We start from the raw sequence: 13,280 nt of genomic DNA, 5'->3' as shown, positions 1-13,280 counted from the left end.
TTTTTAGCCCAGATCTGTCGTTTTCTAAGACAGTTTCTGCAGAGAGGCAGGAGTTCATTAGAAATTTGCCTCAGAGTAGGTGCGGAGCAACCCCGCCCCCCCTTCCCCTCGCGTTGCTGAGAGCTCTCTGTTTACGTGGAGTAGGGAGCTTGAGGCCCTCCCAGCGTATTTTCTGTCCCAAATAAGCTCTTTCTCCAACTGCATTTTTGGTTTGCTCCTGATGTGGGTGATTCAAATCCAATGATTTGAATAATTTAATACTCGGAAAATGCTATTTTTTACCTTAAATTTTTTAAATAAATGTCCCGCATCATCAGCAAAATGCCACAAAAACACAATTTTCATCGAAGTGGCTCTTTAAGGAGAGCTGTTGGGTGTGTCTAGTCCGTCTTTCCGTACATCTGCGGCAGCAGCCTGGTTAATACAGTCCAGTTGTTTTATAAGTATTGTTTTTTAAAATAGCAGAAGCTCCAAAAGAAATTTGCAGTTCAAACTGATGTAGCACATCCGCTCCACAAAACAAGAGTATGAAATGTGCAAATAATGCGTCACCCTTCCTAACAGAAACACGGCTAAACCGCTGTGGAATCAATATAATGTTCTCCTTACACAAAAAATAAAAACATTTTTTAACCGCACCAAAAAACCCCATTCGGTCGTCACATCCTCCCATGGCTTCCCTCCACCCACTGCATCCCCGTCTCTCTCGTTCCCGGGAGATGCTGAGAATAGGTCTATATTTGACAAGAGAGTAGCTCAGGTCAATGCTCACTGGAGAGCTGCACCCAAAACAGAACAGAATAGAAAAGAATGGACCCGAATTAGAAAGGATTAATGAGATACACGTACCAGACTGATCCTCACAATGACTCTCACTGTAGTAGGAAACTCAAGAGGAGAGGCTAAGCTTCATCGTTTGCAGAAAATGGCTGGGTTTGGACCAGCTGTTCCTTTCAGAGCCACTGAAACTAGTTCAGGCTCACCGGGACTGGACCTCTGGGAATTTACCGCAGCGTTTTGCTTCAGAAGGAGGTGCAAACGTTTGACTTAAACTCTAAGTTTATTGCTTAGATCATTGAACTTCCAAAGCTTTCAGCTCCATTCATTTCACGTGCACGTTTCGGTGTTTAGTCTTTCACGACAACTTATTTGATAAATAACACTGTTCGTTTTCCAATAATTAAATCATAAAAAACCTAACACCTCACACATATACATACATGTATGGGATTATCTGGGTTATACAAGCTGATTCACATTTACTGACTCACCCCAGCGCTTAAGTAAGTCCTATTATATACTGTATATAGGGAGCTTAAATACCATGTGCAGCACTTTTGTCATGCTGTGACGAGATATGAAGGCGTTTGGGAATCAAGCCACCAATCTGGAGACTTTATTTATCCACCGACCATCTTATTATGTCGACTTTGACTCAAAGAGTTAAAGCGTCACTGGTTGTCGCATATCTGAATGTGCAAAAATGGGTTCTACGCACTAAAGGAGCTATGAGTGATGGTCACTAGCAGAATGAGAAACCTTTAAGGCGGGGTCGCAACCAAGAAACGAATCCAACAGACGCCCAGTGTCGTGGCGGACACTCTACCACTAAAACAAGACTAGTATTATATCCAATGATACTAACTGTCGTTCCTACCAAGCACAAAACCACCAACCGCCAAATTAATCGATGCCATTATTTCAATGTCCATTTATAACATGATCAAAAACGAAGAAATCTTTCCATCAGACGCCACCATTGCTATAGAACTCCATGTGAAAATTGGTAAATGAAGGAGACGTCGGTGTCTGTTGCCCCACCCCTGTATTGTATACGACGAGGGATCTGCAGCCCTCGGTGAACACCCAGCCTGCTGGCCAGACAGACCAGAAGCTTCCACAGAAACAAGAGCACAGCCACAGAACGGAATAATGCCGGATTCGTCAGAAAATGTTCCATTCCTACTAAACGGAATGAGCCTAGTGAGGTAGAAGTGAACTCAGTTTACTCTTCAACTGAAAATCTGTAGGATTTTTACATTTTTTCAGCATGCCGGTATCAGGAAAAGCTGCGTCAAAATAAGAATGGTTTGGTTTTAGTTTTTTCATATATGCTCCACCTATGCGCCGAAACAAAAAACATTTATTTCATTTAAATTGATTCAGATAATCACACCCAGCGTGAGCAGTAAACGGTAAAATCTCAACAGAAAATACAGCAAATGAGACATTTTCTCCACTCTCCGAATGCCGGAAGGAAACTTGAGGCTGTGGAGGAACATACAGGCAGGTTAATGGAAAAGGCTGGCTTTGCAAGTCATCCTCAATGCAAAAGCAGGAGGTATTGGTCATGACAGAATAAGCAGACCTCTGAACGTAGATGTGGAAAAAGAAACCCCACCCTTCTGTCGTTCACTTCCTACGTGGCAGATTTACGACACAATGAAGGAATAAATAACGATCTGAGGCGTATAAATGTTGACAAACTACTTATTTGAACCGTCACCTCCATCCCTGACTGACACATGGCGTAAAAACCACTGGAGAAAGGAAAGACAGGTGAAAACAGACATGATAGTATGCATGGCTGTACATTCATGGGTGTGGGCAATACTCACTCATGCTGAGAGCCTTCATGTCTGCGTGACACACTGACAGACAGATGAGGGGATAGAATGAGACAAGTGTATAAAAAATAAATAAAAAAAAGAGGAAAATGTCTCTGTTTGAGATGGCAGGTATCTATGCTTCGACAGCCGGGGAGATCTGCCCTCCTGCCTCGCCTCGTCGGGGCGACAGCAGAGGTCGCCATGCTGGGCGTGTTCCCCGTGCGCCGTGGAGCCGGCATGGCGGTCCACGAGCATTCTTCACCGTTGGGAAAAAGAAAAGAAAAAAAGCAGGACAGTGACTCCTGGATGCGAGCTAGGGAAAAGAGATGAAGTGAGAGTGCCACCTCAGGAGTAACTGGAGGTGGTTTTATTGTCGGGGGGCTGTACCAACTGATCGTCAGACACGGGGGGAGTCCACAAGACAGAACTATAGATTCATATAGAATATCAGTTCAAGCCATCAGCCACTACCCCCGCTCTCAGCCATCCATCTCCGTCCCCTCTTTCCCTCCTTTACTTCATCCGTGAGTCTGTCTCCTCCCTCCACTCATTTTTTTTTTATCCATCTACACATCCTTCCTTTTTCCCTCCCCTCTCTCCTCCTCCCCTCGACTCAATGCAATTATAGTAATGGATTTTTTCCCCTTCGGTTGATGGCTTCCGACATCCTGTCTTGAAATGAGGCTAATCATGCTCTTAAGGGTCATGTTTAGTTAATGAAGGGTTTGGGAAGAACATATGGGAGGGCGGGGGGGGCATTCCTATATGATGGTTCCCCTATTGTGGTGCACACGCATGCGAAGATGCACTTCAAGTTTTGCGCACACACGAGCAGACAGCGGAGCTGCGTGTTGGCACGCAAGCCTACACAGACGCATGCATCCAGTGCTGCAGGCACGCACGCCGTGGATTTCAACCGACACGCGTGCGCGTATGCCATAGAGCACACACACACACGTATCCTGTGTAGCAGCATCACGAGCGTTAGTTTATCTTGGCTGATGCTACGGTTTGAGCCGACTGCATCCGCTGAATGCATGCCATTATTGCTATGAGATGCGAGGGGGGGGGGGGGGGGGGTGCAGAGAGAGAGAAAGAAAGAGGATGATATATGAAGCGATCAGAAATATAACAGGGAAAAAAATACGAGGGCGGGGGGGGGGGGGGGCAAACAAGAGTGTGAAGAGTGTGATGTTAGAAAAAAAACAGAGAGAAGAGTAAAACTGAGAAGTGAGGTGAGGACATGAATACGAGCTCTAATTTTTTCCAACCGTCCCCTTAATTTCTATACCTCCATTACTTATTCTACGTGCACGGACACAGGAGCACATGAGAGAAAAGGACTGCATCCCACAACTGCCATCACAGACAGGGTGCTGATGGCAGTGAGATCACAGGATACATGGTACAATCGCAGACCAAACTGCGAGTTAAAATGTACGTAGATGTGTTATACGCCATTAAGTTTGGGTGTCAAGGGGGTCTTGTGGATTAAACCGATGCACGAGAGCCGGAGGGAACAAAAGGCCTCCATAATGCATTTCCTCACACGCAACGTACAGCGCATATCTGCAGCAGAGAGCAGACCTTTACGATGCAGCTGGGCAGTCTATTAATGTTTTATTCAATGCGGTTTGTACAAACAATGTTGGAACTAAGTCGGCTCATTATTATTTTAGATTTTTTTTTTATTGCAGCATGGTGATGGCTCAGTGGTGTGTTTTATAATCCAACCAAAAGAAAAAGTTAATTTTTGTTCATTTAAACCGCAACAGAGAGTTTTGACCATTTTATGGCAAACACGAGCGACCAGGACGTCAACAATAACTCCCTACCCCCCCGCTTAAGACCCTGTCAAACCGCCACTACGTAAAATTTTGCTCATATTGCTCAGATGGAAATTGGTCATACATGAATATGCCCGGCAAAAAAGTTAGAAAAGGTTATAGTCTTTACGGGAAATTTTCACTGATGTATCACGAATGAACAACGTTAAAACCATGGAAGAAGTACGAATAAACCACGCAAAGAACACATAAATCAACGTGCAACATGAACCGTGAGTGATTATTGCGTTGTTTATATGCACTTTGTTAGTAATTTGTGTGTTAATGATGTAATTGGAACATTTGCCAAATGTGCGATGTAACAGTTATACATCGGTGGTACATGCGTGAAATGTCCGTTAGGCTTACGTGAAAAGCCATCAATTTGTATATGCAAAAATCACGCACAATTGCATAAAATTTACATGATAATTGCGTATAAACGAACTAAAACACGCATTAATTATGTAATTGTAAACTTTCTAAATCAGAACGAGCCGATTTTCCACCATTTTTGTTTTGGACGCTGCATTTTTTTTCTACGTTACTTTCGGCAGTACATAATGATACATCCACAGTGCCCTCTAGTGGTTGTTAGCGGAAAAAGCAACCGCTAGAGGGCAGCCGGATGTTTTTTGGGAAAATAGCTTTTGAATTTGGCGTCCGGTCTTGGTCCATGTTGGAGCCAGATGCCGTCAGTAAACGGTGATTGGCCCGAGTCGATCAAAGTCAACATTTCAACCACTGGAAAGCAGGTAAAATAAAATCTGTCAAACGTTTCAAACGCTGGAGGGAGTGGCTCCACCTTCTTTAATTGAGACATCTGATTGGTTAGTTTATAACCTAAATAACTTGCACTACCAAAAAAATTTATCGTAATAAATTGAGGGAACGTGTTAAAAAAAAGTATCAGAGCAAGAATATTTATTCTGATAAACAGATTGACAGCTATTTATTGTAAATATATACAAACTCCTCTTTTTGGGGCTGATTTTATGGGTGTCAGATGGTGCGACCTTGGGTGAACTCAGAGACGGACACTTTTGGCAAGACCGGTAATTGCCTTAAATGTTGACAGTTTTGAATATCTTTTCTATTCGCACAAATAACCCTAAATTGTTTGTAAATGGATTTCATAACCCCGCATCCAGACAGCAACGATTGCTCTCTCATTGAAGATATCGTACCTCATTGTGTTTGCACAAAACCAGAATACAGTCCAGCAAACGGCAAACAGTTTTTCTAATACATTATTGTCAGGCTTTAATAACCGCCCCATTGTGCACACAGGATTAGAAAAAAACACTAATCTTAGCTTCCATATTAATGAAACTAAATCCAGGCTGCACAGCCTTCTTTAATAATCCCCACTCATTTGCCAAAACACTTGCATTTAACTGTATATGCAAATGTAGCGTGAATTTGGCTTCTGCTGCTCAAATGCATTAAAAAAAAAACGTTTTCTTTTTTTCCTCCCAGAAATGTATCTTTGACTGACGTTAATATGAAAAGTCCAATTTCCCCTCACATCCACGATGTCAAAACATGTGTCGTCCAGTTCTGAGGTCTCTACACTTACTGCCTGTTCTGGTGTTGCTTTTTAAAGCTTTCAATGGTTTAGCACCAAAAGAAACGATTGACCATCCTGTACCAGCCGGACCTCTCCGGCCATCTGGATCCGATCTTTTGTCAGTTTCTAGTGTCAAAACCATAAACAAGACGCTTCATTCAGCATCTATGCTCCACATACATGGACCAGACTTTCAGAAAGCCTTCGATCAGCTGAAACACTCGGCTTCTTTGAATCCAGGTTATGGACCCACCTGTTCTCAGCTGCATGTGGATTTCCAAGAATTCAGATCTGAACTGTTATTTTGAAACTACTCCGATGTAAAATGATGTCTTTGGTGTTTTTAACACGCTCTAGCGGCATTTTTCTGATGATTGAAAGGACATATATAGAGACAATTAAGCACAAAAATTCAGTTACCTTATTCAAATCAAAAACTAATCGGAGTGGGGCTTCACTTTGAATTGTCTTTGTGCACAAATTATATTTACAAAAAAATCAAACATTTGCCTTGCCGGTAAATCACAAGTCAGACCTCAAGTTTGAAGGACTGTGAGACAAAACCTTTTCTTATTTTTACTGAGAATAGTGTAAAAACCTTAAAACAAAGTAATTTTTAAGGGCCGTGAAGGAGAGAAGTGGAGGGGAAGGAGCCTATAAGTGTGGCTTCACCGCCAAACTGTGAGACGCTAAGTGCTCTTCCAGTCAGTCCGTCAAACCCACCCGGGCTGCCAAACATCCGGCTGACCACAGAGAATAAAAGAGTTGTCCATTAGACTGAGATGTAAATGCACAAGAAAGGCTGCTGAGCAGCAGAAAAGAAGAAAAAACCCACAGAAAAACAGCGTTAAACTCATAAAATAGCTGTGCGTAAATATAATATAGAGCTGTAATGAGATATGGCAGAGAAAATCGATAAGAGCCAAGGTGAAAGGCCTTATAATCAAATAAAACTGGCTGCTACATTCCATTTTTGACATTACCAGACTCACAACTGCCTTGATTTAAAACAGAATGACTTGTGAGAAAATGTTAAGCAGAACTTTTAAACATTCTTCAGCAACCTGGATCTTTACCACAAGATCTACCAAGAAAAGCAGGTGAACATTTCACCAGCTACTATTAAACCCAAATATGAATATAATGAAAAGACAAATCACAGAAACTAACGAAAACAAACACGTCTCAGTGGCCGCTTGGAACAATAATTTGGCCAATTATGTTTTTAATATCTATTTGTTAGCTTCTGTTTTGTTTGTCTGCTGATCTGCTAGAACAATGCCATTTAGTAAAAGCAAAAAAAAGTGAATAAAATCTATAATACCTGAAATTACCACTCCCAAAAATAAATGTTCATTTTTACTAGAAATTGGGAAGCAAATATGATTATGTGCTCTCATGTCAGTTTGAAAGCAGCAGCAACCTCATTAAATCCTTTAAACGCCCACAACTGCAACATCTACAAAAAGAAAAGAATATATATATATATATATATATATATATATATATATATATATATATATATATATATATATATATATATATATATATATATATATATATATATATATATATATATATATATATATATATATATATATATATATATATATCTCCACTAGAAAATAAAATATATATATATATCTCCACTAGAAAATAATATATATATATATATATATCTCCACTAGAAAATAAAAAATATATATATATCTCCACTAGAAAATAAAAAATATATATATATCTCCACTAGAAAATAATATATATATATATATCTCCACTAGAAAATAAAAAATATATATATATCTCCACTAGAAAATAAAAAATATATATATATCTCCACTAGCTGCAAATAAATGTCTGATGGAGCACAACACACACAAAGGAAGCAGTTGGCGTCATAAATCTTGCTGATGCTTTCAAACCTTGACTAAATGCTTTCTGCAGTGATCCAAAAAGATCTCTGGCAGTTCCAGCAGCCCTCAAGTCCACTCTAGAATTATCTTAAAAGCCTGGCACACATTTCCCAAGAAACATCTTTCTTTCTGAGCATATTTAGCAGAATGCAGCATCTAAGGAGTACTGGTGTGGAGCCACTTTCAAGCCTCGTGTCGTTCAGACCCAAACTTCAGATTAGAGAAATTGAAGCATTAAGTTAAGGGGATTTTTGAAGGATTTTTGTCTGTATATTCAGATCTTGTTGAATTTTAAAAACCTTCACCTGATGGTGGACAGGACATCATTTTCTATAAACAAAGTAAAGGTCAAATCTTTATTTTCTTCAAATAAAAAATAGGATTCTGGGACTTCATAGGAGCCATAAAAAACTGATTTTTAGGAGAATTTTTCTTCTTCCTTACATCTTTAAGGTGGGTTTCTTCACACGACACATCATAACATAAACACGATTGTTCTTCTGTAATGTCTCCTAATATGCAAAGAGTCCATGGATCTCTAAAACAAAAATATACACAAAATTGTTTAATTAAAAGTCTCCCAGGCCGTCAGTGTTGGCAGGTTTACACATCAGCATCATCACTAATGTAGTACGAAAACGGTTTAACGCAGCAGCAGTTTCCTACGGCACAACTTCATTTAACAAAGGAATCCGAAGAGATTGGAAGAATGCAAAAACAACTTTGACTTTATGATCCATTTCCAGAAATGCAGCAGGTTTAACGCTCCACCAGTCACAGTAAAAGCACAGAAGTTCATTATCCGTTTCTCAACTCACTTCCTCCTCAGTAACAATCAGTGAAGATTGTGTGACAAGAAATCTAAAGCTCTTTAAATTAAGACTTATTTAGTCCATTTTAGATGTAAAGTGTAAATGTTGTATGTATTACCTCTAAAAAACTCACTCTGATCGATTAAAATCGTGTTTTTGGAGTTTTGAAGGGCCTGTCTGAGGATCTCTTCATTCAAAATGTTGTTTATCAGGAGCTGTTCTGTTTAAGAAAGAGCTTATATTTGACGCATAAAGTTTGCCATGCAGACCACAAGCCCCCTGCTTAGTTCCACTGTAAAAGGGGAAGGGGAAGGGGGTTGGGGTTGTACCATGCCAATGGTCCCACATACAAATCAGAAGCCAATTCCTAATGAACTACTGCCGCTGACCAGAAACTATGTCCTAGAAAACGAAACAAGTTTTTCTGTTGTTGCTAAAAAACACAATTAAAAGAAGACAGGGACTTCAAAACAGACCAAAAGATGATTGGAGTGGAACTTTGAGGCGGATGAACCTGTTTACACTCCAAGCAAAGAAAGAGGAAAAGAAATCGAGTTTAGCTGAAGGCCTTTGCACTTGTCAGGTTATTCATGTAAAATGTTTATGTACACAACTACATACTACACTGCATCCCCACAGGGATGCATTCACCACATCATTTTTCAACAAGAACACCATTAGAGCTTCCCAGCTAGTATACGTGTCAAAGTCTGATTTCTCTGAGTACATTACTGCAGTTAAATAGAGACTGCCAGCTGCTTTCGCCTATGATGCACTTTATGGCAAACTGAAGAAAAAAGGGCTTTTGGCATAATCAGGGACAGTTAAGGACTAACATTATAAAGTATTCTTTAATCGCATGAGAAAAAAATTGGTATAGTAGGCCTCAAAGATGTCTTAATATTGTAGAAAAACCTTGAAAGGTTTTTGATTCACTACAAAATATATTTACATTGAATAACCAATGCTTTCCCATTTAATCTATCTAAAAATTTAGGATCAACAGCTTTCTAGCTATATTGTTTATATAAACCTTATGCATTCGATCCTTAAACATTGTTTCCATGATGCCATGCAAGGATTTTACCTGTATATCGGTGTCTTTGACTGGCTCCAGAGGCTCAAAGGTTGTGGCAGCGCTTAGGGTCTCCAGTCTCTGGGAAATGTGGAAGATGTCTAATCCTCTTGAACCAAGAAGGATTGATCTAAAACAAAAAAAGGAACAACAAGTTGTGAGAAAAGGAGACTTTAACAACAACATGTCACCCACTAGAGGGCACAAGAGGTGCTTGTTATTTAAAACATTCTATAAAATACATTTAAAAACTAAAAAAGAAGTGGAAAGTATGAAAATACTTTGAAGATATGTCACCTTGAATTGCTAGAGTTTAAAATCATTTACTGATTATTTTGGCATGTTGTAGCACATAATAGTTAATAGCAGTGGATGCTCTAAATTCAATAATACTTTTGGAAATGAGAAATAGGTCCCTCTGCTGCCAAAAGGTTGACATTACTATTGCGTCTGGTGAGTCTACAAATCATAACTAAAACCAAAAAGGAAGACAAAGTCCTCACGCTTTTACGTCTGCTGCGTCGTGAGGCGTGCGGGTAAGCGTGCGGGATCGAAGCCTCTCTCCGGCTTGCTGGATCTCCTGAAGGTTCCTTTCAACATGAGGCAGCTCTGACACAGCTTCTGTTTCTGCAGCCAGCTGTTCTGCCTGCTGCAGAAGCTCCCCAAAACCTTCTCCATCCATTGCCCTACGGCGACAGGGAAAAGCACTTTCAGTTATTTATGTGACCTACATTTAACCACGTTATGTTTACATGTTAACAATGCAGCTCTACACATGTTTGTTTTTTCTAGCTCTGATGTACAACCTCCTTCTTGTTTAAGGTAAGCATCAATTATGGATATATTGGAAAAACAAAACAAAACACAAGATTGAGTCCAACCAAGTTAGGAAAATCACAACATGATAAAATCATCCTACAATAAATAAACTTATTCGTTACATTTTAAGTTTACGTTACCTTTTGTAAAAATATTGTGCCTTAGAAAGCAGTTTCACTGCCCCATGTGTTTTAGTTGAGTATATTTGTAATGTAAAAAACAGTACCGATACTCAGCTACAATGGGCTGCATCTGCTCAGTTACTTGTGCTGTTTATAACTGGATAAAAAGATAACCGTCAGCAACAACCAGTAATAAAGTTTTCCTCTAGCAGGTCTTAACTATAATTCTACTTGTATTACACAGCCAGGATAAAAGCATCAGAATGCTTACAACAGATTTCACCATGTTAGAGTCATAGGGACGGTAATGACAGAGACAGAAATTGCTGTTTATATTAATTGGATTTTTTTTTTATTGTACTTGTGGGATGTGTATGTGGTTTTTTTTAAAATATGATTTATCTTATAATTATTATTAGTATTATTTTTACTAATTTTTTTTAAATCTTCCTAGTATCTATTTTATTGTGGGATGCACTTTGAAATGCTCTATAGCAGGAAAAATACTATAAAAATAAAGTTAAATTTAATATTTGAATTGCTCATAACCCACCACTGATGCATGGAGGCCTAAAGCATTTATTTAACTTTAATTATTAATTCTAAGAAGGGTGTAAAAAACGTTTTTTTTTTTTTTTTCAATTTATAAAAATAAAAGACTGATCATCTGTATTAGCCAAAGTAATCTTAAAATTTTCTGATATTGTCTCCCTTAAATAAGGTGCTACTTTCTATTTAGGTTAAACAAAATGCTAATTTTAATTTCTGGGATCACCAAAACAAACACTTTTGTATTTTTACATACCCACAGTATATACATACACTAATAACTAGATGTTTAGATTGTTTTTTTTACTTTGAAGGTTGCAATATTTTTACTGCAGTTTGGGTAAATATTAATGTGATATATTAATTAATAATAATAATTCATAGATTATTTAAACTAATTTGCTGTTTCGGACATTAGAAGAAAAAAATCCATTCATCATTCATTCATAATTGGCCTTCAATCAACCCGAACACTCACTGAAATAAATTTCAAACGCTATTAAGTTCTAGAAACAAGCATTTTAGAATAAATACGGGTTTAGGTTGTCAATGAAATGTGTGAAGGTTTAGCAGGTGATACAGCTGTAATATTACTTGACAGACATGATCGACGCGCGCGAATGCGCTGACTGAATTAGCTATCCGTCAGCTAAACGGGCTAAGCTACAACAAGTTGTTATAATAATGTTATCATTCTAAAAAGCATGCCATGAACTACGCAAAATAAATTTTTAGACTGTGATCTTGGCTGTACCTTTCTTTTTTGATTTGCTAGTTCACTGATAATGATCAAAATGAATGACGAGTTAGCATTCATGCTAATGCTAACACTGAAAAACACATGCTCGTATTCTAGCTAAGTTTGGTTCTGTTCAGTCTGATTTGGACGGAAAACCATCATACCTGATATTTACGGAGGAAACGAGCAGCGTGCTCACTGTCTGTATTCAGATTTTTTTTCCAATAATCACGCTTTTATGTTAAGCAGAAGAGTGTAGTAAATAAAAGTTGCATTACTTGCCCCGGTACTGTAGAAGTCAACCGTGATTGGTCCTTGACCGGCGTGAGCCGGAAGTATATTGTTTTTTTCCCCAAACTTTATTGAACAATGACATAGACCGGTGCAAAAAAAAAAAAAGTATTTTGCCTTAATAAATATTTGTTGCTATTTTTAGTTTTTTTTATGTTTAAAATCTTTACAGTTTGGGTTTACACTATCATGATTGAATTTGCAATCAGACAATATTTGACGTTTTTTAATTGTGATTTTAGGTTAAAATAACAGTTTTTCAAAAAAAAAAATGTTATTAAAATTATACCCAAAAAAAGAAATTTGTATTGATTGAATAAGAAATTGTTGTATAAAAAAAAACACTCAAAAAAAACTTTTTTTTCCCCCTGAAAGATACAAAATGTACTCAATGAGCAAATTGATTTATGGGTTTTATAAAAATATTTAGAATTTTTAAGTTGACATTAATTTATTTTTTAAACCCTAACATTTATGACATTTTCTGGCAATGTTTTTGATTTTCCACGGTGCTCTGAGATGTATAACTGGATGTTCACCCTCAACTCAACACTGCACTACATGGTCTCGTAATAAATCCTCATAAGCTCACACACAAGTAAAGATTTCTTTAGGAATATATTTTTGGACTTGTGTGTTAGATATATTTTATTTACCTAAAAATAAATAAATAAATTAAAAAGAAAAATCAGAAAACATTACAATATTTAAAAAAAACTCACAATTTCTGGTTACAAAATCAAAAGTTTACGAAGGACAAGCAGAAACATTTTCATTTTTTAATATGAAAATTTTGTATGTAGGATTTGACGCTATTGGAGTTCAAACATGTCTGAAACAATATGGATAGTTAGTCTATAAATCTGTTTGTTTTTAACCGTAGTTTATTTCATTGCTTCTTGTAGTTTGGTCATCATAACAGTTGTTACATTAAAACGACACATTGAGTCTCCAT

The 13,280-nt window shown here is 38.0% G+C and overlaps 1 protein-coding gene across 3 annotated transcripts in view; it reads right to left on the bottom strand.

Moving 5' to 3' along the window:
- Nucleotides 1-12,383, bottom strand: part of nup93 (nucleoporin 93) — a 33,017-nt gene extending 20,634 nt beyond the window's left edge. Inside the window, exons 1-3 of one of the 3 annotated variants that reach the window (XM_020704244.2) lie at nt 12,317-12,383; nt 10,309-10,491; nt 9,818-9,935 (exon numbers count right to left, since the gene is read on the bottom strand). In XM_020704244.2, coding sequence (XP_020559903.1) covers nt 9,818-9,935; nt 10,309-10,487 — 297 coding nt within the window. In that variant the 5' untranslated portion in view covers nt 10,488-10,491; nt 12,317-12,383. Of the gene's footprint in view, nt 1-2,618; nt 2,944-9,817; nt 9,936-10,308; nt 10,492-12,198 lie in introns of those variants that run through there. The other 2 variants (XM_011476466.2, XM_020704246.1) reach the window with 2 other exon arrangements.
- Nucleotides 12,384-13,280: the final 897 nt, after the last annotated feature.

The sequence above is a fragment of the Oryzias latipes genome, chromosome 6, assembly GCF_002234675.1.
Source record: "Oryzias latipes chromosome 6, ASM223467v1".
Classification (NCBI taxonomy): Eukaryota; Metazoa; Chordata; class Actinopteri; order Beloniformes; family Adrianichthyidae; genus Oryzias; species Oryzias latipes.
Note: the sequence above shows the minus strand (reverse complement) of the source record. Positions and strands in the feature narration are given on the sequence as shown.